This window comes from Filicampus tigris, chromosome 13 (genome assembly GCF_054856515.1).
Source record: "Filicampus tigris isolate MCC_2025a chromosome 13, RoL_Ftig_1.0, whole genome shotgun sequence".
Classification (NCBI taxonomy): Eukaryota; Metazoa; Chordata; class Actinopteri; order Syngnathiformes; family Syngnathidae; genus Filicampus; species Filicampus tigris.
Genome location: NC_141229.1, coordinates 4,330,271 through 4,356,341, shown reverse-complemented (window position 1 = coordinate 4,356,341; position 26,071 = coordinate 4,330,271). Strand labels below are relative to the sequence as shown.

The following is a 26,071-nucleotide window of genomic DNA, read 5'->3' as shown; positions in this document are numbered from 1 at the left end:
CCCACATTTATGAAAGCCAAGCATAACACTTTTTGGTCACGGGCATTCAATCAGTAAGCTTGTCCGTTGCACCTTGGCTTTAATATTTAACAGGACATAACAGCCTGTTCCAATTCAACCACCGGACAGTGGTGCTGTCTCTGACCACCAGGAGCCTTTCCAACCCAGAAACAAATTGTTAGCTCATTCCTACCTAACAACATAAACAGTGGGTTAAAATGAAATTCAACAACACTGATGACTGTGAGTGAGTACTGTATGTTAATGTACTTTACTACCTTGTTTAAAAATGACAAATTAAAAAAAAATGAACAGATGATCTAAAATGTTCAATTTAGGGATGCTTGAGCACCCCCATGAAAGGGCTAGAAATGCCCACGGCTGAGGATGCTTTTTGGGGGGGGGGGGTTGAACTTCAAATAATGATAATGAGAGATAAGCCCCTGTTGTTTTCTCATGCCGCCCTACTACTCATCAACCACATTATCTGGGAATTGTGTAATCTATGTTATCTATTAAAAAAAAACAAGTCGCACACGTGATCAGCAAGTATAGGAACAAATTTATTTCAGTGTTTAAAACAGATAACCTTGTCATTATGTTTCTTTAGAAGGCGGCGATAATGATCATACATCATGTTTGAGGATCAGGCAACAGTGGTCGAGAAAAACAACAACAAAACAAATGCATGAAAAGACAATAAAAAATATGGCAAAGAGTTACGTAAATCGATAACCGGCCACCTGGAGCCAAAAGGCTTTCGGTCAATACATCCAAAGCCCCTCGCTTGCAAAAAAAACAGCACATGCAATAATTATTATTACAGTTTCTTATTAAAAAAAAACAAACAGCAGATTATCCTTTAAAAATTTCTTATAGAATATAATCATTACCCACTTAATCATCTATCCTTTTTAGTCTCTGGTGTTTTATCGTTCCAAAAAAAAAAAAAAAAGAAAGTGAAGGGGAACACGGGTAGGGGGCATCTCCGGTTGGCAGTGGTGTGTTGGCACTTTGAGAGCCTGGCACGCTCATATTTTTACACTTTTTTTTTTTATTTCTTTTTTTTTTACATTGGATTTACAATGGAAACCCACACCACCCTACATACACACCACTCTTCATTTGAGTTTTTAGGGTTAGCGGAAGCGCGGATGAGAAGTGGTCCTAAAATCATAAACAATAGTGTTCTGGTAATAATTTTTGAAAATACAAAGCAATAAGAGCATCAAGGCAACAAATTAGAGAATAGTTGTATTTTTCGTGAGGAAATTAAACACACAAAGTGAAAAATGGAAGTGTCATGCAAACACTGTCCTTCTTTTCAGATCATACATGGTGTATATATATATATCCTGCATAAATTTAAAATGTGCCAAATAGTACACCACTGTGCAACATCAAAAAGAAAAAAAAAAATAATGGTTGTCAGTCGATTTTTGCACTCCACACGTAATTAACGGTTAAATAAGGTCTTTTGCTCACTTAACATTGGCACCTTGGCTCAAGCAGAAACTGGCAATGTTTAATGTCACACCCCACCCCCCAAAAAGGGAAATGGCACTTTTTTGGCAATTTAAAAAGTAAACATGTATTTGTAATTATTTTTAACGTACCATCTGTTATGCGCAAAAATGAAAATGTCACCTATTCACTGCTTTCAGAGGTGGATTTTTGTACTCTATAACTTTCTCTTGGGGGTGGTTTAGCTCATGGGATGTCATTAATATGTGTCTGTAAACCATTTTTAAGGTCATGTAAAATATTTACCTTTTAAAAACTTTTAATAAGCAGTTATACACATTTTTGGGGCTTTCAAAAACGGTATTTGGCTAATTGTGGCAGGATTCAGTAGATTACTGTGCAAACATTACTCTATGTACTTTTTAAGCCAAGTAAAAGACATTTAATACAGAAACCTACGTAAAACTCATTTATTATTATTTTTTAAACTTTACCATATAACAGGGGGGTACCCCCCTCCGAACAGCAATCATTATTTCTTAGCATGTTTTCCATTGGTTTTCAACCTGTGCGGCACAGCAGCCTTTGGTTCCAGGTAGTTTATCGAAAACAAAGAGCGATTGGTAGCGGGAACTCAACAGACTTCCTATTATGAAAGGCTTTTTAATAGATAGAATTGTTATAAATTTCACCAAATTATGACATTTATAAGGGCAGGAGTGTGGAACAATTTAAGAGTACTTCAAGGGAGATAATAATTGAAAAGGAATTTATATATTTTGAACATTTGGGTGTTTAAAATTTGTTTTTAATTCATGGCAGGCCACATGCTCCATTGGGTCACACATGGGCCACGAACTGCAGATTGCCCACCCCTGGAACATCTTAAGGTTAAAGTGACGACAAGAGGCCAGTAAATTCTAATGTTACGATGGTGCGTTCAAGACCTTCCGGGGGTGGGGTGGTGGGGGGGACCAGATATTGATAAGATTTCCCTCCGCTTTGAATTGAAATGAGAGGCTAAATAGAATAAAGAAAAGAAAATCTTAATCATAAAACACAATTATCATAACTGTTAATTGATACACTACAAAACACAAAATTCATGATAAGCAGTGAGTTGAATATCTGGATCATTTTCCAACATTAGTTAACCACACAAAAATACTTTTCAGTTGTGTTTAACTAACACATTTTGAGTGTTATAGCCCACACAGCTTCTTGGCAATTGGCTAACATGCAAATACTTATTGTGGCTGTAGTGTGTTTTTTTTTCTTTTTTTTTTTTTCTTTTTCCTAATACAGACATACGTATACTGTATGAGGTTGTACTTGTGGCTCACACCGCAGAAGACCAGACGATTCTTACTCGAAAGGGGGTGGGGGAAGAGAATAATAATAATAATCACTTTTTAAGTTTGCATTGACATTCGCCCTCTACTCATACGAAGCATCTCTGTTTCTGCATGTGCTGTGGTAGCCCTTCATGACAATGAGGGATTAATAAATCACCTGAAAGACTGAAAAAGTTCACCGGTACTTCACCGGCACCAGCAAAGCAGGCCTGGTGGGGGAAGGGGGTGGGCTGGGCAGTTAGGCGGATGAAAAGAAATTACAGATTACCAACCAATCCAAAACACTGTGTGAAATGTAAAAAATTTTTTTTAGGTAGGTAAGCATTACAGCGCTGTCTCTAAATGTATATATAACCTAAAGGAAACACACTTTTTTTTTTTTTTTAAACTAAATCAAATGAGAGGGCTCCTTAAAGAAAATGTCAAATGACAACAAATGGAAATCGTCCCTGAAAAGAAAGCAGAGACACTGAAAAAAGCAATACCAGACATTCCTTGTTTTGTTTTTTCCTCCTTTTGTTGTTGGTTTTTTTTTTTTAACAGCAGTTCAGACTCAAGTAGGGCTCCGTTGTGAGGAAAAACAAAGAGAAAGCCTTATTAAACACGGGGGGGAAAAAAAGCAGTCGAAATTATCAACACCTTCAAATCTGGTCCATAAGTTAGATAAATTAAAAAAAAAAAAAAAGTACTCTTAAAATCATCACCATATTATATATATATATATATATATACTGCTAATTGACCACTCGGCTCTGTGACATCTGCTTTTATAATCAACAAAAGCCATTATCACAGTATCAATACTATTCATAGAGGAAAGAAAAAAAAATGTTATGCTAAACTTTTTGTTTTTTTCTATCGTCATTTTTATGCCAAAGACGGTGTACCACAGAGCATTTTTGTACATGGCTGTTGTGTATATGTATTTACAAACAAATATACACATACAACGCACTTATTTGCAAATGTCAAGGAAGGTTTGTCATTCCGCTCCGTTTCCCCTCACCACTCAACAACGGCAAACCATCGTTTTTTTTTTTTGTTTCGTTTTAAAACAAAGTGACTATACAGTTAAAAAAAAAAAAAAAAAAAAACATGAAAAAGTAAACAGAAGCACATCCTGATATATAACGAGTGAGCGACAGCGTTAGGAAGCGTCTGATTGGGACAGCATGGAGTGAGAAGGCGGGTGGGGGAATTTGATGGACACTCCTGGTTGGTGGCTGGGGGGTGGGGGGTAAGCAGGTCACGATTGTCCCTGTGAATCCAGGAGGAGGGAAGCTGTGCGTTTCAACCCCAAAAAATAAATTAATTCAAACAAAAATGCAGCAAAAAAAAAAAAAATCCAAAAAGATACTTTTCTCAAGTTAGGTGTCATTGTGGATTTTTTTTTTTTTTTTTTTAAATAAATGTTACTTCTTTACAGCTGTGATTTGCTAAATTGTAGTAGCGACAAAATATGTGATTAAAAAAAAAATAAATTTTTTTTTAAAAGGCCAACAGCAATTAACCAGATCTGGACCCACTTCTTGCCCCTCTTATCCTCGGTTTGTTTTTCCATATACCAGGGGTGTCAAACATCGGCCCCAAAACCGGTCCGCTCGAGGGGTTTAATCCGACCTGCAGGATAAATTTGAAAAAAACAAACAAACAAAAAAAAAACTTAAACACATTAAGGTAGAGGGCATCAGGGAGAATTATTATGCTCATGTAGAAAATGACCTGAAAATAATTCCCAAATCTTCACAAATTTATTTCATTTAAAGTGCAATACTATATATATATATATATTTTTTTTTTCAGTTCCAAATACCTTTATATAAAATCTCTTGGATGAGAGAGAAATTTTTCACGAAAAAAAAAATCTGGAGTTGCTCTTATTTATATTAATAATGCTATATGACTTTGCTGGTCCGGCCCCCCTTGACATCAAATTAGCCTGTAAGGAATTACAATGAGTTTGACACCCCTGACATATAATATACTGTATATTTACACTGTTAAGAGGTTTTCTTGTTTTTGCCTTGTTTTTTTTGCACAATTGCACTTCTCAAACACTGGTGGGTACATTCATCGATGTGGAGGCGGAGACCAAATCCCGTCGTAGCGCTCGTCCCCCGGCGTCCCTTCCGCTCACTGTCTCCGAGTTGGGTGTGCCAGACCCATCGAGGCAGAGGTTTCTCTGGCACGAGCTGCCCAGAAAACCGGGAAGATATGCAAGAGAGGGGAGGCGTTTTCGTTTTGTTGTCGTCGGTTTGTTTTGCAGGGGGATCTTTCAATGTGCTGGACAAAAAAAGGGAGTGTGTGTGTGTGTGTGTGTGTGTGTGTGTGTTGCGTTAAAAGTCGAGCACGCTCGAAAAAGGAGGTTGTGCAAAAGGAGAGAGAAGGAGGGCTGGGGTGGGCTCACACCAGGTTGTACTCTTTGAGGTTGAGCTGTAGGATGGTGTCCTTGACGGCGGCAAACACAAAGCGGATGTTCTCAGTGTCCGTGGCGCACGTGAAGTGGGAGTAGATGATCTTGTCGCTGTCGGGGTTTAGGTCCACAAACATCTTGAGGATGAACTCCCGCGCCGCCTGCGCGTCTCTCTGCGGACCTGGAGGGGGGGGGGGGGGGGGGGGCACACATGGACATTAGGGCTGAACGATTTTGAAAAATAGTTTCCACACACCTCCGCCTCAATATTGCGATTTAGTCTGCGATTATTTTTTCAAAGCCCTCTGCCCATGTATTTTTTTTTTTTTATTGTAAAATAGACTAGAAGAAATAATATCAGATTTATTATACCTAAAGGTTTTAGTCTTATAGGTTAGGCTTACGCTATAGTAAAGTCAAATTAACCATGAATTAATATGAAAAAAGTCAATTGGAGTTAACTTAAATAGGAAGTCCACCCAAACTTTTTTTTTTACAATATGTTCGATGCAACTCCACTAGTCTAAACACGACATTCTGATTAATATTGCATTTCGTCGTTGTCCTGTGAATACCATGTATGTCCAATTTCGTCATTTCTAAAAAATGTTTACGATAATGGGATGACTGTAACGCGGAAATCCCATTAACGTAAAAATTTTAAAAATGAAAAAAAAAAAAACGGACACGCGTTTTTCACAGGACAGCGACGATTTGTGGATTATGAGTTAAGCAGCAAAATCCAACCATTTTTAGCCATCTCAAGGGGCGGCCATTTTGCCACTTGCTGTCAACTGAAAATGACATCACAGTTGCTCAGAATGCAGGTAACGACCAATCACGGTTCAGCTATTTTCTGAAGCTGAGCCGTGATTGGTCGTTACCCGAGCAAGTGTGATGTCACTTTCAGTCGACAGCAAGGGACAAAATGGCCAACCCCTGAGATGAACAAAAACGGCTGGATTTTGCTACCTGACATTAACTCACATCTCACAAACGTAGCGAAGGTGCATGGAACATATTATCGTAAAGAATTTTTGGGGGGGGGTTGACTTCCACTTTAACACTTTGACTTAGTCTTTCAAGCGTTCACTACGCCAACTTTTTTTTGGAGGCACAGTTACGGCTGACATTCATTTTTACAAAGAAGAGGTTGTTCATCAAAAATTTTTGGAGAACCGCTAGTACAATGTCCAGGTTTTTCCTTTAGATTGAATAAGCCATTCTTGGCAAATTCACAATCTTACCGTCAAACTCTGGGAAGTAGTCCACCAAGTGCGAGTAGGAGATCTTCTCCTCTAACAGGTCCTTCTTGTTGAGGAAGAGGATGACGGAGGAGTTTTGAAACCAGGGGTAGGTAATGATAGTCCTGAACAGAGCTTTACTCTCCTCCATGCGGTTCTGATGGGCAAAAAACAAAGATGCTGTCGTTTATTATCAGCCACTGTGTCGACAACATCGGAATGAACACGGGGTTTGTAAGGGCGTGACCTCGTTGTCGGACTCCACCAGGACCTGGTCGTACTCGCTCAGCGCCACCAGGAACATGATGGAAGTGACATTCTCAAAGCAGTGGATCCACTTCCTCCGCTCTGACCGCTGACCACCCACGTCCACCATCCTACAGGGTGGGCGTGAGGGCGCGCAAATGAGTATTTTCGTGAGTATAGAGTGCATGTTCAAATGGGGTGTGACGGTACGTAAATTCACGTTCGGATATTTTCGGTATGTACAATTTTTTTTTTTTTTTTTTTTTTTAAATGCGTATACTGTAAATGTCAGATGTAACATTAAGTACGGGTTAGGGTACCCAAATCGAGTATTTTATTTTATTTTTTTTTAAGAGCAAACAACGTGCTATTCTCAAGAATATTGAACTTTGGAATGGAAATGTAGAACAACAAATAAAATCTCTGAGACAAATTAAAACTATACTGTAGGTATTTCTACTTCCTATTATGGTACAATATTTGTTATTTCAAGATAGCTAGTAGTTACTGATTCTGGCAAATGATTTAGCGGTAATTTTGTCAATACAGTAATTTGTTAACCGTCTGATCTAATGCAGTCCTCTGTCGTTATTTTCCTAAAAAAAACAAAAAAAAACTATGTTATGGTTATCCTAAACAAAACATAACTGAGCTGTTATATAAAAAAAAAGTATAAAAAAATATACAGGTAATTCACAACGTCTCATCGCAATTTTAAGAAAGTATTAGAAAAGCAGTTGTCATATGTTTATCAGACCTTGTATTTTTGTAAAATCAAATTTGGTGCATTGCTTATGTGTGAAGTAATGAAAATTTCAGATTTAATGCTACATTTAACTATTTGCATTTTGTTCCCTCACCGTGCCAAATATGAACCGAACATAAAACCAAGGTAGGAGCCGAACCGTGATTTTTGACGTACAGTTACACCCCAGATTTTCACCGATCGCTGACTGAAGTATCCCGGAACGACTTCAAGAAGGGATTTGTTTGCTTCGACAGGTTTTAAATCCATCAAGACAGCCTGTGATGTGCGTGGGAGCCGTTTGTACAGAAAAGTGACACGGAGCCGATTTCAAGACAAGTGTGTCCAAGAATAACGTTTTTTCTTTACCTTTGACAAAAACCTTAACACCTGATGTCATGATGGATTCGAGCCCTTTAGAAGCAGACGAAGCAGAGCTCTTTAGGGAGCTCTGTGCCATGTGAGTGATCCCATGTTGAGCGAGTCATGCAAGCCACCGCCAAAGCATCTCACTTTGAAGAAGGCACCGTGTATACGTTTGAAATGGATGCCGCTCAGTAGGGTGGAGTGAAGGTTTTCCTGAAAGGCATTCATTTTGTTACCCACTTCTTGCAAAGTGCCAACACGCGTGTTTCCAGAAGGTGTGAGGAATGTTGACAGGGGGCAGAAGGTGAGCGCGAATGCATTTTTCATCCAGATGACGAAAAACGCCAACATGGAGGACCCTCTTGAAAACAGAAGGAAAATAGGGTCAAGGGCAGAAACTATAATACACGGACGAGGGCACCTGGGATAATGAAGTCCCTTTTTTCGTAGAAGGACCTCTCCTATATGTCACCTAATAAAAACAACGTAGACACCAATAGGCCACTGCTTTCACACGAGCACGCCACAGTCTGTTGTATTTAAACTGGTCCGTTGAGTTAGGTGAGAAAACGGTAACCGACTGGTCCGAGACTAACTGGCAAAAGAACAAATCAGCTTTCACGCCGAACAGTTGACTTTGAAAGCAAATCGATTGGTTTACCCGGCATTTAGTATTGTCTACATTTGGCCGTGTTACAGCATATAATTAGTCAAGATGTCCCCTTAAAGCAGCACCGGGCAAGAATTCGACCTTAATAAAAAAAAATTCACAACTCTTTTGATGAAACATTTATTTACTTACAAGGACTTGAATGAAACTTTGTCATGCCCTGGGGGGGTCTGTATCGTTTTTACTAGCACTAAGCAACTTTGAGGAGGATGGGATCAACCGTGGCACACAAAAAAAATAAAATAAATAATGTCCTGAATTGCTTTACGACATACATCGCTATCAGGACGGAAGTCGATTTGAACGTCTACGCGCTATTCCTGGTGTCATGGCAGAAGCCCCAGTTTTAACTGAACCAAATGTGATTGTTTGTCTGAACTGAACTCAATTGGACAAGCGTGAACATCCTTCAAACAGTCATGGTTTGACTGGTTTGGTGCGCTCCAGGGTCCAGATGATATAGTTTACACTTGACCGACCAAGCCAGACGAGCAGAGAAATCGCATCGGAGTCTGTTTTGATCGAATCAAATGCGAGGAGCGAACACCACTTTCAAGTGGACTTGGTTGGCTTGAAAAGTTGCACTAACTTTGTTTTCATATAGACAACTGGTACTACTTTCTAAGTGCTAACGTAGCACAAAATGCTGGAGGAGTTTGCGAACCCCTCATCACTTCTAACTGTCAACTTCTGAGGAAGGCGTTTGGACAATCAGGTGTGCTTTACATCTCTTGTCTCTGGCAGAGCCATTCACGAACAGCTCGGTGATTTGAAACACTGATGAATAGATGTGCATATCCTCGAGAGGTTTCAGCTTTCCAGAGCTGTTCTCCTTGATGAGGTCACCTGTCAATCTTTGGGGAGTTTCAGGTCCCAGTTTCATTAAGTCTTCATTTGAGAAGTCATTCACTTGGATCCTTCACACCTATTACGCGCCCTTGTCAAGAGCTGATACCAATGACACCAATTGAGTGACTAATTACGCAAACAGATGCACAGGTGCAAGCCTGTCGAGCAGTTGAAGCGCGGTCTGTGCTCCGCTTGACAACGCAAGGCCGCCCTCTGGTGTATGGCCCCGTCCACTGCGCTCCGTTGAGATCTGGGGCCATTATAGGCCCTGCAGGACCCACTGCCCAAAAATAGCGCGTCCCTCCAATGTGGAGAGGACGACCTGGATTCTTATGCCAGCCATAAAGGAAAAGAGGCGATTGAGGAGGTGACCCATTTACGACGAGCGGGCACCAGAATGTAGGACTATGTGTTCGCTTTCGATTATTGTACCAGTCGTCGACAGCAGAGGATAAAAGGAAGTGCGGGGGTGGGTTATATTCCGACATAGTTTATTGGGGAACGAGTTGATGGTGTCAGTAAAAAAAAAAAAAAAAATTGAAATTGTGAGCCTGCCGAGGCATCTTTCTACCTGAAAATGATGCTCTGCAAGTCGAAGGGGTACTCTATGATGCCCGTGGTGGGAATGCGCACCCTGAGCACATCCTGCTGAGTGGGAAGATAGCTGGGATCTGCAATGCGATCCAGATCGGAAAGATAGCTACAAGGCAAGCCGGGCAGAGAAGAAGAACAGACAGACAGACAGACACATACACACAAAAGAAAGACAGGAAACGGTTACATAAAGCGTGACAGGCAATTAGAGCAACCCGCTGCCAAGTGTGGAAGTGTGGCTAGATCCAGCCAAGGAAGCTTTTCAGAAAAAAAGGCCAACACTCAGATAAAAAAAAAAAAAAAAGGGGTGGGGGGGGTTAGTGTCACTGCTCCATCAACACTGTTTCCATGATCGATTTCAAAGACCTCAACTTTGATAGCCTCAAACTTGAGTATGAGTAAAGCGGGGTACACAAATCTTGACCATCGCGCCAAATTTGAACTTTTTCCTTACCCTGCGATTTAAGTCAGAATAGGCGCATTTGTCCGATGTCTAAGAAAAGTTATGCTCGGTGATTATCCTGTGGTGTGGGGTGGATAAAAGTGATTTTTAAAAAAAATCCTGAGGGATTATCCTGTGGTGTGGGTTATTTTAGGTGATTTAGAAAAATCCTGCGCTATCATGTCCTGTGGTGTGGAATGTTAAGCTTAATTATTTAAAAAGATGATCCGAGCAATTATCCTGTGGTGCGAGGGGTGTTAAGAGTCATTTTAATTCTTATTTTTTTAAAATCTGAACCCGCGATCATATTTTGGTATATGATGTGATTTCTTAAGTGATTATCCTGTGTGGTGTTTGCGAAGAGTTTTTCCCTCAGGGCTGCCTATCGTAACTGTTAAACCTGTTCAATACTGCTGATCACAAGCTCTTATTTGTGGTCAACACCGAGTTAAGCTGAGCCACTGACTCCATGACTGAGACACGGAGACGAGTTTGCAACCTAAATTTTGTTATCAGTTGAGCTAACTGTTAGCCTAGCTTCTTCTTTGACTACTACTTTCTTCTTTTATTTTCCGGTATTCTGACTGACTCTCACAGGTTAGTCTTGGTACTATAACAGACACGGTTATGTAGGTAATGTGCTCTGGTAGTCACATATACCACATCCCTGAAGAGCTGTAAGAACACACATTTTTTTTGTCTCGTTATTAATAAAAAATAGCTGATATTAGGGGTGAGTATTGGCAAGGATGTTGCAATACAATACGTATGCGATATTATCACGATATTGCGATGTCACGATATTGCGCTGTTCTGCCCAGTTAATATCAAAATTACATGTAGCTATGATAAATGAAGTTGCCATGTGTCATCTTCCTAACCGCTTATCCCGTACAGGGTCGCGGGGAGGTGCCGGAGCCTATCCCAGCTGACAATGGGCGAAAGGCAGACTACACCCTGAACTGGTCGCCCGCCAGTCGCAGGGGACACGCAGACACGGTCACTGAGCGGGAACCGATCCCACGCTGCCCGCACACAACTCAGGCGTGTGTACCACTACATCATCAGTGAATAGAAATGAAGTTGCTGTATATGTTAAAATTTATATTATATTGGGCGGGCGAAAATCGCGATATATTGGCAAATGGATTTTTTTCCACACCCCTAGTTGAGATGTCAAAAAAAAAAAAAAAATGTGCGTGTACCCCACTTGAGTTGACCATCTTCAGCTCGTTTAACTGTGAATTCAGGTGCTGACAGTGCTGGTGGTAGCAATGACAAAAGTAAGAGGACAGTCCGCACTTGGAAGCTGATGAAGAAGGTTTGGACAACTGTCGAGTCAAGGATGGCAGGAGGATCTTTGACTTTGACACAGTTGCGAAGCCCTCTTCATCACGTACGAGGTGGTTGCCCGTCCCAAGCGAGGGTTCAGCCTTTGGTTTCGGTCCAGGCGGCCAGAACCTCAACACAGCTAAACACAAATCACTGATGTCTGGTGAGGCTAAACAACGTATACGGCCCCCTGGCTCTTTTCAGGGCAGGTTTGTGCCGCGTCAAGCGTTTCCAATTGTGGCCACGACGCAATGTTTAGCTTCCGTCCATCAGTGGATTTGTGCCGGAGTGGCGGTTACGCTGCAGTCCTGGTATCACGTCAGGGGTACCTGAAGATGACATTCTCCAGATCAAAGGGGTACTCTATAATGCCCGTGGTGGGAACACGGACCCTGAGCACGTCCTGCTGGGTGGGGACGTAGCCGTCGGCGGTCACGCGATCTAAATCGCTAAGGTAACTGGAGATATACATGTGGATATACATATGGCAAACACGTATTGCAAGACACAATCTTCTCGTTCTTGGTGCCAGTGATTCCCAACCGCTGCGCGTTGAAACAGTGTACCGCAATTGATCACTGATGTTCCGTGGGAAATAACCCAATTTCACTGAATTAGCCTGAAAATTTGTTTTTTAATTTACAATCAATGTATCTTTATAATTTCATTCCTATGCCAGAGACACACAGTGACAGGCAGAACGAATAACCTGCGTAGCCACCTGTTGTCATTCCTACAACTACAATTTCACAAGGGGAGAGCAAATTAGTCAGTAAAGACTCAAGGTGACATTTTTCTGGGGGGTGGTGTGCTGGGAGATTTTGATCATGTCAATTATGTGCCATGGCTCAGTAAAGGTTGGGAAACACTGCTTTGTACAACCTGCATGCAAGCAGACAGAAAATCTGTAATACGTCACGTCTACAGCCAGGAGGCACTAGAAAGAAAGTGCACCTCTTCCACCAGGGTTATGCGTCTCTTGCAAGAGAAGTAAAACTAGCTAAATCTTCAACAAGAGAATAATAATGAATAAAAAATACTGCAGCCGTATTTCCTCAAATACAGAAATCGCCCGCATATTCTTGTTTTTTCCCCTGTGGAAATTGTGCCCAGCTATTTGCTAAACTCACCTATTTGCTGAAAAATGTACCTATTTACAGTTTTTGTGCACTTTCCAAAACTTCCTAAGATGCCACAAGATGCTGCCACACCCCTGTCTAAATAAAAGTGTGCATTATTTTTGGACGTATGCTCACGTGATACATCTCAACTGGGAGACTTGAGACGAACTAAGTTTAGACTGGGTTGTCAGCTGAAATGAAAAAGTGTCGTCACCATATGATCAATTATAAAAATTTACTGCAATGTTGCCAGGTTGAAAATTTACTATAAAAAAAAACAAAAAAAAACACCAACCCATAAATAGGTTCTAACATAATTTCTTAGTTTTCAAAAATTGTAACTATTGCAACTAAGTATTTTATTTACATACATACACATTTATTTTATATATTTTTTAAGAAAACGGGGCTCCTATGGCCCAAAAACTTGACGTGATAGACAAAAACTAAGATCAGTTTTGGATTCCACACCCCAAAATTAATTTTGTTGTTAAGGACAATAAAGAGAGCTTCTGATTTAAACTCTGTTACTAACAAAAAAACGGCAGCAAAGTAAACATCTTTAACAGATGGATTAAAGTGGGTGAGTCTTACCGCAGTATTCAAAATGACTAGACGTTATGCGGATACTCCGTCTTTAATGGCGGTTCGCAATCCGGTAAACTGTTAACTGTCCCTCGGTTGAATTAAAGCAGGAGAGTCTGACGACGTTTGCGCGGCATTAAAGGTAATTATAGGTGATGTGGAAACTCACTTTCAATGTGGATTAGCATTCCTGTAGACTAACAAATTTGCTTCAATGGTTATGATTCGGCAGAATTTTCTGTCCAGTCTGCCTCGGTTGTTGCTATTTTACTGTTAAAATAAAAATACAAATGTGTTTGTACAAATAGAAGATGCCCCTCCCCAGTATTTGCGGGAATACGGTCCACAATATCACAAAAACGGAGCAAACTCCTGAGCTGACGTAAAAGGCGACAAAATACCTCATCCTCTGTCCATTCACACAAATCCAAAGAATAATGTCTTCCTCTCGTTTAGACCAACGCAAGCAGCCAAGTGTGGGGCGACGTACTATTTAGTGGAATCGGAGAGCTGGTACTCTCGGCGCCGATCGTAGGCCTCCTGGATCCCCGGGTCGGACCACAAGCATTTGATGGCCGCGATGTAGGGCTGGTCAAAGCCATTGATCTTTTCAATGTCCACTTCTTTCACCAGCATGGCGTTAGACTACACAGACCAGGGAGAGAGAGATTGGTTGGGGCTCGTCTCAGGCTTTCCTTTTGACAACATAAACGGAACTTGGTATTTTCTTTTTGACAACGTAAATGAATCGACGTTCTCCTTTTTGAAAACAGTTCACGTTTTCATTTTGACCATTGTAAACTTGAGAAGGTTTCTATTCGATAGTGTCGTACATAAATGTTGTGATGGGGAAAAAAAAAAAAAAAAAAAAAGATTTATCAAATCTGGATTCAATCTGCGCTGCACGTTATCAGCAAATCGGATTTTCGATATGACTGGCCATTTACAGTGCCATCAAGTGTTTGTTTTTTTAAGGTGATACTAGAATTAATCAAACTTTTAAAGATATAATGAATTGTAGTGACTTTGTTGTCGTGATTAGCGATTTGTCATAGCATGTTCCATTTCCTGTCCTGTGGTTAACATTAGCAGAGTTTACATGGAGTCTTGTATTCTGATTAGAATGAAAATGAATGACGAAACGTAATAAAAATGCTCCGTATAAACACCGCAATTGGAAGTAAAAAGGCCGAATCAGAATTGAATTCCATTCATATTCACAGGGGAGTGTCTTCCTTTTGCCAATGTGACAAACATAATGTAAACGGTTCAATCTGATTATGCTCAGTCTGGTTTACGCCGAATCATTTCAATCAGAATGACAAGAATGTCCCATGTAAACCCGGCTATTATGACAAAATTGGAAAAAAAAAAATGCCATCAAGGTGATTTACAAACTTTTCTGTCCTACATTCACAATGTTATCCCAGGAGGGAATAATCAGTCCTCAATTAGAGGTTCTCTGGAGGACGGAATTGAGAAGTGAAGTTGCTCGATCTGAACTGCGTTGGGGGTGCGGGGAGGTGTGGTTGAGTGTCACACTTCTTACCCGATTCTGCTCATACTTGTAAGGGATCTTTAGGTTCTCTGTGGCCCGGATCATGGCCTGCATGGAGGTGAAGATGTTTTGGTAAACCAGTCGGATGAAGCCTCTCTTGTCTTCGTCGGAGTAACCGGCGCCGTGGATGATCCTCATCTGCTTGATGAAGGTGCTCTTGCCGCTTTCTCCCGTGCCTGACACAGAGCAGTGCGTGCCGCGTTCAATGTGTGAACTCAATGTGATCAAAGACGACGCAAGGCAAAAAGCCTTGTAAAATTTTTTACTGCGCGTTTGGATGTACGACACTTAGGCCATATGCTCGGACTTGGATATTTGATTTGACGACACCCACTATTCGCGAGGGGTAGGGACCAGGCCCCGCGAATGGCGAAATGATGCATTGTATGTTTTAAATTAATCAGTTGATTAACTCATTCACTGCCAGACATTTTCAGACCCTCTTTTACCCTAACGTTTGAAAAAAATATAAATAAGGTCCTGGGATTGAATGGCTGGACTGTGAAAAGACGAGTAAATTCGTCAATGGCAGTGAATTAGTTCATCTGTGTGTGTGTGTTTTTTTTTTTTTTTTTTTTTTTAAATCGGCAACGACCTAAAAAAAAAATCCATATCAGTCAGGCCCCACAATCAATTATTCAAACTCAATGTAAAAAAAAAAAACAAAAAAACAAAAGCCATTTGTTACACTAGCTGAATCGTTATGAAGCTGCTCTTTCGAGATTCCAAATGGATTCATTTAATTGGTTGCAACCGCTCACAAATGACTTATTAGGTTTTTTGGGTTGCTTGAAAAGTGAGTGCACTAGAATGATTTCTAAAGAGAAGGAGGAGGAGGAGGAGGAGAAGGAGGATGCGCTAATTTAATGACGTTAATTAATCTGGCCTACATTCCAACTTGGAGGCTGAATTGCCTGCGCCGACAGGTGACAGCGGGGGGAGCTTAGCATTCCTAAAGCACCCGTCTTCGTGAGACTGAGGAAGGATATGAAGATGTCACCAAGAGTAAAAAGAGGGATTTTCAAAAGAATACGGCAAACCAGAACATCTGCGTTCAAGTCGAACCCTTGGAAGTGATCCCCAAATGCACCCATTCGCTCCGGGGGTCTTTTTTTTTTTGGAGACCCCATCCTCGGGGCCATAATGGCGCGCCGAGTGAATGGAAGAGGACTCCGGCACACGCATAATATCTGTAAAACACACTCATCTCAGCACCACCTACATTCAAGGTTTTTGAAGAGCAGCCATATTTCTGTCACCATGGCAACCCCTCTTACTGTCTCCCTTGTTTTTTTTTTTTGGTTTTTTTTACCATAGCCGCCGTTTTTTTGTCTTCTCCTATCAACCCCTTTACACTCCTCTCTTTCATAACGATAACGGCGAAGAGCCTCAAGCTCACTCGGTGCTCTCCGGCTTACAGTTCGAAGGGGGCGACTTTGGGCTTGGGGGGGGGGCTTCCCAAAAAATTACAAATGATGCAGGATGGTACGCCTTAATTGATGATACAATAACCCCGGCATTGTCAGTTCTTCGAAAGAAACCTCCACTAATTTGGGGGAAGGAACTGTGAAGGCATTAAAGTCAGAAAGTCTTATAACGAGACAACAAGATTCCCGTTGAGCCGCCCGATATGGCCTTGAAATGAGATCCATCCAGCCATCCATTAACGTCACCGCTTATCATCTTTGACTTGAATTTATTTTTCCCCTTCGCTGATAGAAAAGGCAAATGACTGACTTTATTCAAATATTTCGCTCCTCCCCGCTTCTGGGATTTGCTTAATTTCTGCTGACACACCAAACAAGCTTCAAAACTGCTTTCCAGTTTGAAAGCACATACCAAAGTTTTGAAAATGGTGAAATCACCGGGCTTCTTTCTTGTCATGATTGGCTAAATGACCCAAAACGTTTAGAATTGCCCATAAACAGCAAATTAACTCAAACTATGATACTGCTTTAAAATAATTTCAACCGCATTAAAAAAAAAAAAAAAAAAAAAAAAAAAAAGTCTTATATGGATTGACGTTATATCCTTTGGGAAATATTTGTATTTAAATCTGACTTTTTAAACTGTATTAATCACAAAAACCAAGTCAGTTCACAACTCGACGAGGGTTTACTATAATATTTAAATGTACTTTTTAATGAGTTTTTTTTTTTTTTTTTAAACGTGCATCTAATCCATTTTAAATGTGAGCACTCTCAGTCTCCACATTATTTCTGTACGTTTTCAGACACAAACGCTGCGCAGTAAACAGCCTTAACTATTTTGGTTGAGCCACAACAACTCCTCTGGAGCCGTTAAGACCCGGTAAAAGAGTGGCGAGCGCTCGTGTCCTGGTGGTGAATGGAGACCTTCTTCACCTCGCCAGCTACGAGTCTGATTTATTTCTCGTGACGCCCCCATCACAAGATCTCGCTGCACTGCTTTCACTGTAACTGTCCCTCTTTCACGAGCAGACACACTACTGGCCTCTGTCTCCTAGACCCACCCGATATATGCCTCTCCAGGGTCAACAATGGTGAATATTTTTTGTGTGAAAGAGAAAATGAGGCCACTTTTTTTTTTTTTTTTGTTAAACACAAACGCACAAAATTTAGTTTTGATCCTGTTTCTGGGACCTTGCCCTGATGTTGAGTATGCCATCCGCCCACATATTAAAAACAGATAAAACGCACGCCCTTTTTACGCTATGATAACAAAAACAAAAAGCAGTATCGACACCATGATGCATAGAGTGGGTGTCGCTAAACATTTTAGGTCCACATACCCCTTACAGCGGAGACATTTTGCTCAGGACCAACTCATAAACTTAACATCAAGAAGACAAAAGTACCATGTCAACTCCTAAATGCCAAAGACGTTTTTCTTTCAACTGGCATATTCATGACATGGTTAAAGGAAAAATAACTGATCTGTTTTTGTCTCAATTTTGCTCCTTCCCAAGAATCCCAACCAAGGATGAAGAATGCGAGATTGTTTTATGTCTAAAGATTACGCATTCTTTATTCATTATTCTATAGGCTGAGGTATGTTGAGAGTGAATTTGTTCATGGGTACAGTGGAACCGTGAGTTGTGGACTTAATTGGTTTCTTGACCCTGTTTGCAACCTGAAACGGTCATAAAGCAAGTTAATGTTTCCCATTGAAATGAATGGAAAGGCAATTAATCTGATCCAGGCCCAAAACGAACATATTTTTGGGACTATAAGGCGCACGTCTTTTATAATTCATTGGTTGATTTTGCAAACCGATCCACGTTAACTTATAATTTTTGGGATTGTCTCACGGACATTTTCACCAGCGAGCGCTTTCTCATTTGGCAATGAAACAGACTACATTTTACATTGCGATTAATAACCCTTTTAAAACCCGAATACTGGCAGCATTCGGGTTTTGAAAGGACATGTAAACATTAGAGATGGACCGATATGCTTTTTCAGGGCCGATACCGATAATTAGTAGTCAAAGAGGCCAATAAACGATATTTCGAGACGATATTCATTTTCAGTGAAAAGGAAAATATTGGCATCAAAATCTAAAGAAAAATTTACTCTTAACTTTGTTGTAACGTCTTTAAGCATGTTTATTGAACAATCTTTCAAGTTTGCATAATGGTGTTTTTTTTTTAAAAAATCATTATTACAAGAAAAGTTTGACAGTATACATTTCTGTTATAAAATTCTAACAAAAAGTTCAGGGAGCACCCAGGATTGTCAGCATCTCTTAAAAAGGATAAAGGCAAAACTTAAACAATAGCTCCATGTAGTTTTCTACAGTCAATTTCAAAATGTCAAAATGACAGAAATGTTAAACTTTTACATATCTTTATTTGGATTTCCACAGTTTTGAATTGATTTATTATCGGCCAGCAGAGTTTTAAAAAAGGCCGATGCCGATATTCGTTAAAAAGCCAAATATCGGTGCCGATAATCGGCCCGGCCGATAATCGGTCCATCCCTAGAAAACATGCGCAAAAACACAAATATGCTCTTATTCAGTTTTTTAAAAACCCGAATAAGAGCCCTGGGTTACCCCTTTTCTAACCCGAATATGGAGTCACATAAATGCAATCAGGTTATTTCCTTTGAACCCGGATTTGGCTTGTGTTTTGTGCATACTCTTGCTTTATCTGCAAGGAATATTTGTATTTGTAGTATAGCAAGTACTTTTATGCACGGCATCTTTGCCGTAGTGAGCCCAACTTGAATACATTTCCCCTACAGCATTTTCAGGTTATTTTCTGTCTCCATGGCGAAAATGACACAGCGTGTATACAGACACACATACAGTACGTCTGGTGGCAACTTGCCAGAAATACACAAGCGGAGGTAAACAATCATGGCGAAAGTCAGAGACTAACACCACGGTCTTCGCATTCTAAATTCGAGCAGTCACGAAAAGATCAAGCGACACCAGTGGAAACGATGACGAAGGGGGGGGGGAGTGTGGACAAGTGCGGCAGCTGGTGGTAGTTAGCTAAAGCATGAATACGACGCCCCGAAGAAACTGGCAAGGCTACGTCCCCCACGTCCTGCCATGGGACATCAACAGTATGTGGGACACTCGCCATGTAGCCTCAATCTCCCCAAACCTCCAGAGAACCATGCCCCCGTTTGTGAATTTGTGTGCACCGCTGACAAACGTGTAAAACCGGAATTCTGGCTAATTCTGGGTTGCTGAGTCCAAAAATGACATCCGTTTCTTTGAATTGGCTCTTTTATTCGAGATGTTGATATTTTTAACAAGCCTGGCCATTACTAATATCGCTAGAAGAAGCCGCATCCTATTTTGCAGCTTGTAGTAGTGGTATTTGAGGGACATTTACGCGGGCCGTGGTTTCAGCAAATTCGGCACCCTTTCGGAGCGGAGACAACGGCTTATTTTGTACCATTTCGATGCCTCAATTTATGTGTGGCGATTTTTTCTTGAATCATTCAAATTTGGCAGGATTGTCTCAACTATGTGGTGTGTCAGGCCCTTCTAATGCTCTCTAAAAGCGTTACCTACACCTTCGCCTCACACACGCGCACAGAGGAGCAGAGCTGGAAGATCCTGATTGCCATATATGATCAAGAAAAAGTCGGCTTGGCATCCGACGGGGAGGTCATCGCTGAATATCTCGAAGCTAACCCCTCAACATCCCTCTTCCTCGAACAAGGACCGAAGACGACCTAATCAATACCAATCGCCAATACAATGACGACAGTACTGATCAGACCTCGTCGAGTAACATTACAAAGAAAGACTCCAGACTTGAGTATCCTGGAGCTGTTTGTGTAGCCAGGCCAAAGCTTTGAGCTTAAAACTTTTTTTTTTCTTTTCTTGTTGTTTTGACCAAGTACAGGCAAACCAGTGGTGTGTGCGAGCAGGAAGCTGAGTGTATGACCTGATATGGTGACCGCCGGCAGCCAGATTGTGGGCACACTGGAGCAGCAACCCTGGCACGGTGATTTTCATTTATTAAAAACTCAAAAGTGGCTAAGTTTGCTAACCCTGTGCATTCGCCCCTCTTTGTGTTGTATTCATTGAGTTAGACATATAATAAGTATCCAAAACTTAGCGACATGTTTTCTTTTTCTGTCAAAGTATTCTAGAAGACGGAAAAGTTATAGGTAAATGTTTTGTTACGAGTTACTAACATTAGTTTCCTCTTAAACACATCAAACACATGCTCTGTACGGTCAAGTCTGCATATTGACTCGGGCAATCTAAAACCTTCCACTTTTAGCCCCCGATGAGCTTCTTTGTAAGTTTTGTCCGTGTATTTTGGATCTTTTGTTGCTACCGGTTTAGGGATGCCAACCCCTATCATCATTTGTCAGGAACTTTCGCGTCTCAACCGAAACAAACACCGGCCACCAGAAAGACTCAGAGCGACACTTTTTCTCTAAAAAAATTTTTTTTTCTATTTTCTTTCTTTTAATACTTTCAAGTGACAAAATATTGGCAGCTTTTTTTCCAATTCAGTTTTGATTCATCCAGTACTGTCTCGGCACTAAATTGTTAAAATGAAATAACGTAGAGTCCGTTTTATTGACCCAATGACACATAAGAAATATTAGGTTGTATGGTTGCTTTGCAAATCTGAATTTATCAATAAAGTGAAATAAGAATGGAATTTTGAAAAAATTCAAAATAAACTAAAAAAAATGAATAAAAATAGTCTCAAAAGTTGCACGGAAACTTATGCTTGGTGATGTCACACACAAAGGGTTCGGCAAACCCTTTCACTGATACTGACGTCTATTGAAGTGACGTACACTTTCCAACTGGCAGGCATCAATACGTTTGTAAACAACTGTAATGATGAACAGATCCTTGTAGATGATGGCGTCGCAGTGCTGTGGGTTCGAGAGCGGCACAGCTTCTGAGTAGAAGATAAAGATTAGGGGAAGAATTTCCGCTTGTCCGATCAATTACACGGATGTCTGACAAGTTTAGGCACCTCAACTTTACAAATCAGTCTAAAACAGATGGTAATACTGGGAACTGTAGTGAAAAATGTAATACACAAACGTTTAACCCTGGAATAGAGTATTTTTTTGTATAATAGTTGCATGTATAATATTTTCTATTGGAAAAAATATAGTACCAGAATACCTTAAAAAGAGCTTGACAGCTTCAAGTGTATGCCATATTTCCCATCCTATAAATGACACTTGTGATTCTTCCTGCTCCCAGCAGTGAGTTGTGGGGAGCGGGTGGGTAGAGTTCTGCCACGGGCCTGGGAACAATAGCAGGAGGTGGGGGACGGGGCTAATAGGAGTCAGTGACATCTCAAAGTCGGAGCGGCGGATGTGTTTAACCAAGCCTATTAGGACCTCCAACGCTAATCCTGCCTTTGCATGTCCTTATCCAGACGTCCACAGAAAAGCCTTAACCCATACGCCTCGGGGATTTTTTCTTGTCTGATGTGCCATCACCTTCGCGGGACTTCAGCAAATCTCATGAGACTTTGGCTCAGCAATCAACTCCATTTGTTTGTTTTTTTTGTTGTATTTTTTTTGGGGGGGGGGGGGTCATAACATAACAGAAGAAAAAAAGGCAACGTGTAACAGTAACCATAGAACAGAATACAGGATATACTAACATTACGATGAGAAAAAGTTGAGGGACTGGAAGATGAAGTGGAGGAATGAGAGGAAGAAGCGGAAAGAAGTAGTAGAGGAAAAAGAGAAAAATGAAGTGCAAGAACAGAAAGATGAGGAAGGGGGAGGAAGATGAAGAAAAAGAGCCAATACAATGACGACAGTACTGATCAGACCTCGAGGAAGAAGAGAGAAGACAAGAAAGGCGAATATGAAGAATAAGAAAGAAAAGAAAAAAAAAAATCTGCCAATTTGAAGAGGCCGATTAAATCAATCAGGCCCTAATTAATACACTTTTAGCACCTTCTCTTGGCTGACGTATGCGATAACGTATTAATTCAATTCCAGGTTTTGAACTGCCCAGTGTAAGGCTATGTATTATATTTTCACTCTCGACACGTGGTAATTTGCTGTTTATAGTTGGTTACTTTGCTTACTTTACTTGTATAAGCGCTTCTAGCGAAACTTCAGTAAAAAAAAAAGTGTAGTGTAGCACCACACACCTTATTCCGGTGTTCATGACTATATTTAACAGTAGTTTACCGGCTAGGGGACCGCCGACGCTCCAGGCTGCAGCTAAAGATTTCTCATTTACGTGACTGGACCCGGCACCATAAGTGTTACTATTTCATCCACTGGCACATATTAAATTAAGTTTCAGTTTTAGTGTATCATGTTTAGTTTAAACAGATAAATAAATGTTGACATTCTTCTTCTATCTTAATTCTTCTTAGTAAGTCACAGTGTCCAATCACTGGTGAGCTATTTTTAAAACAGACCCATGGGCTACCCTTGATGTCCTTGGGGCTAACTAGCACCCACTGGCTTTTTTTTTTTTTTTTTTTGAAGACAATGTACATTAATCAGAGCAAAAGGGAAACTGTGGTTGCAATATCTAGTCTTGCTTCCACCCTCCTCCTTCGTTAAGCACCAAGAAGGAAGAATAAAAAGTTAATTGTAGGCAGTTAACTTTAAAGAAGCGGCCCGTTTACTCAACACTACAAGCAGCCAATCATATTGTGCCATGCTCACTCGTCCCATCAATAAAACAAAAGAGGTCATTAGCGGGGACAGCCAGTATAAGCGGTTTTTGAAACCTTGGCTTTTTAAAACCACAGTAAACCGTCAAACCATTAATCGGCCCATGCGTAATAACCACTTATTCTAAACTTTTTATGAACTTCACTTTGAATTTATCATGGGGTTATTTTTAACGAGTGTTTTATTTTTGAAAACCTCATAAAAGAACATTTACACTTGTGTCTAAGGCCGCAGGTACTTAGAAGATGTTATTTTTAGCGATGGGCTAACCTGATGTGGAGATATCACATAAGCAGAACTACGGGCCAAGGTAATCAATATTAGCAGCGGGTAGAGTATAAACTCAAAAACGGTTCTTGTTGATGAAAATTATGATATTGCTGGCGTTGGGCCGAAACCTCAGATTCCAAAATATTTATCGGTCAGTCCCCAGGTGGCCAAACAGACCATGCTATTTTTTTTTACAAATTATATACCTATAAAAAGCGTTTAAAATGGGCCTCTATATATGAGGATGTAATGCTAATGGCTCAACAACCATGGCATGCCATTTTTTTAGGTTTACCGAAAAGTTTTTTAGTTTCTTTTTCCACCCGACATCAGCAATATGCTAATGGTTAGCTGGTTATTTGCATTTGAGTTGACTCATCGTTTTAGTCGCAGTTTAAATTGTTAGCTGCATCAATGTTGGCATTAGACGTATTTTACTGTTGTACTCACTGATTACGACTTCAGTGCGCTTTAGGTTGAAGCCCTTGGTGTTGCACTGATGTCATGTTCATTTAATTCAACAAAGTTAAGACATACTTTTGATTGCCATTGGGCACACACACTTGTTAAGTGCGTACACAATTTTTCATTGCTTTTCAGCACATTCTTCGATCCCGGCTGAATCAGTATGTTAGTCCTTGTTCTACTGGAATCTTGAGACGCGATTCCCAACTCTATTTATATGTCAATCTCCAGACTTCAACCCCACAGAGCATGTGTTCTCCCTCCTAAAGAGGAGACTTGAAGGTGAGTAGCCCCCAAAACAATCCATCCACGTACTATTGCGCTTATGGTCATTATGGCGGCGCCACTCAACCACAGGACACCTATCAATTTAAAATCATTAATTAACCGACCATGTATGTTTCTGGAATATAGGAAAAGTCGGAGTACTTTGAACAGAACATGCCAACTCCACACAGGGAGGCCAGAGCAGAGATTCAAAGCCCCAATCTCAGAACTGTGAGGCAGGCTTTCTAACCATTTGTTCGCCGTGCTGCCACGTTTAAAAATAAATGAGATCATACAAGAAGGAGGAACCTGATTGTCCCATCTGATGACAAACCACAGAAGGAAATGGTTATCTGCCGGGGCTAGTAGTCCATAACATCAACTAGCATGTGGTGGCCTCTTGGTACCAGATGCTTTTATTGAGTAACTTCGACATGGAAATGGAGCAGCCCAGTCAAAACATGCACTCCCACTAATAACACCGACACGTATCCACATTGTCAACCTGCACAAGGTCTATTTTTGGGCCTTTTTTGCAGCGACTAATATCCACTTCCAACCTCAAACATGCATCTGTTCTGGGAGATATAACACTACTCTCCCTTGGCTCCCTGCTAGCACGTTTGCTAGCATTGGGAAGAAGGCCCCAAGGAGGTAAGTTTTCTATTAAAAAATTCAAATGAAATTAAAAAAAAAAAGGCGACACGTGACAGTGATTAAACACGCGACACTCACCCAGAAGAAGTAATTTCAGCTCCCGCCTGGAATCTCGCTTGTCTCGGCGAAGCTGCTTGTCAATTTCGGCATTGATTCGCTTCGACTCCTTCGCCTCCTCGCTCAGGCAACAAGCCATCATGGACTCCAGAGTCATCCCCTCCGCTGTGTTTGGCCAGCGCCGCTCGGACCCGAAAAACACTCAGCGTTCGGCGTTCTTCTTCCCACCACCAACACCACCGCCACCCCACAGCGAGGGGAGAAAAAAAAATCAGCTGCGGTCCTCGCGTGGACGTGGGGCGAGGGGGAGGGTCGCTTGGTGGTGGTCTTGTTGGGACTGGACCGGGCCAGGGAAGGAGGAGGAGGAGGGGGAGGGGAAGAGCAGCTCGGGGCCTCGCTGCCAAGTTGTCCCCGGTCTTCTCCGGTAGGGAGTCGGGAGAGGACGAGTAGGAGGGCGGAAGGCTCCTCCGAGAGATGCGCCCCTTGTGAAAATGTCAATTCGATCTCCGGGAACGGGAAGACAGGGTATCGCCTATATCCAACCGCCGACAAATCTGGAGCCGATGCTAGCAGGCTAACGCCCGGGTAAAACGCCGAACGGACGGCACCGCTGCTACTCGAATGTTGCCCCGCGCCGGCGACGCCTCCTTTTTCTCGGCTAAAAAAGACCGACAGGCGGCATGCAGTGATTGGGGACCTGAGGGTTCGGAGGGGTTCCGCCTTTATGATGTAGCGATAGCGGCGCCCATCACCCCAGTGCGGTCCATTTTGACGCTAGAATGCGGCATGCAGGTTCCCACCCCCCCTCTCTGTTTTTCGTTTAAAATGGAGCCCGAAATGAGGGGGTCTCTGCTGTTGGAACAAGGTGGGCAGCGAGTGTGTCCGCCAACCTGATGCATAACAGGGAGGAGAAGCTGGAGTGACAGGAGGAGGGTTGCATGGAGACCAATTGGACGGACGAGGTGGGTGGAACTAACACGCATGAACGCAGTGATATATTTACTGAAGATAAAGAAACATGCATTTCTTGTTTAAATTATAGTTGTCCTGCGACAGAATGGAAAAGCATTTGTTCCACTCTACAGAAGTCTGGGACACTCTAAAGTGGGGGTTGGCAACATCCGGCCCATGGGCCAAAAGTGGTCCGCCGCCAATTATCTGGCCCGCAAGATGCCGATGGAAAAAAAAACATATAACTAGAGATTTCACACTCACCATATTAAAAGTGCCTCAATATTG

The 26,071-nt window shown here is 41.4% G+C and overlaps 1 protein-coding gene and 1 long non-coding RNA gene across 4 annotated transcripts; one reads left to right on the top strand and one right to left on the bottom strand.

Moving 5' to 3' along the window:
* Positions 1 to 542: 542 nt before the first annotated feature.
* On the bottom strand, positions 543 to 25,766 carry LOC147137227 (guanine nucleotide-binding protein G(q) subunit alpha-like). 3 transcript variants are annotated; one of them, XM_086050340.1, is made up of 8 exons: positions 24,854 to 25,766; positions 14,976 to 15,160; positions 13,917 to 14,071; positions 12,050 to 12,178; positions 9,924 to 10,052; positions 6,724 to 6,853; positions 6,480 to 6,633; positions 543 to 5,413 (listed from the first exon to the last, which is right to left on the bottom strand). In XM_086050340.1, exons 1-8 carry the CDS (start codon positions 24,987 to 24,989, stop codon positions 5,223 to 5,225), a joined length of 1,209 nt encoding a protein of 402 aa, XP_085906466.1. In that variant the 5' UTR covers positions 24,990 to 25,766; the 3' UTR covers positions 543 to 5,222. The 3 variants fall into 3 exon arrangements, with proteins under 3 accessions (XP_085906466.1, XP_085906465.1, XP_085906464.1); XM_086050339.1 differs by lacking the exon at positions 9,924 to 10,052 and having other exon boundaries at positions 24,854 to 25,764; XM_086050338.1 differs by lacking the exon at positions 12,050 to 12,178 and having other exon boundaries at positions 24,854 to 25,764.
* Positions 25,155 to 26,071, top strand: LOC147137226 (uncharacterized). The gene is made up of 2 exons (XR_015089406.1): positions 25,155 to 25,794; positions 25,875 to 26,071. It is a non-coding gene; the product is annotated as an uncharacterized LOC147137226 (long non-coding RNA).

Bases quoted from the DNA above. Each gene is read 5' to 3' on its own strand.
- LOC147137227 (XM_086050340.1), bottom strand. From the start codon at position 24,989: ATGACTCTGGAGTCCATGATGGCTTGTTGCCTGAGCGAGGAGGCGAAG. The intron at 14,072-14,975 runs GTAAGAAGTGTG...TGGTCTGTGTAG, and splicing joins ACAAGTATGAGCAGAATCGG to TCTAACGCCATGCTGGTGAA. The intron at 6,854-9,923 runs GTAGAAAGATGC...CCCACCCTGTAG, and splicing joins TTGCAGAGCATCATTTTCAG to GATGGTGGACGTGGGTGGTC.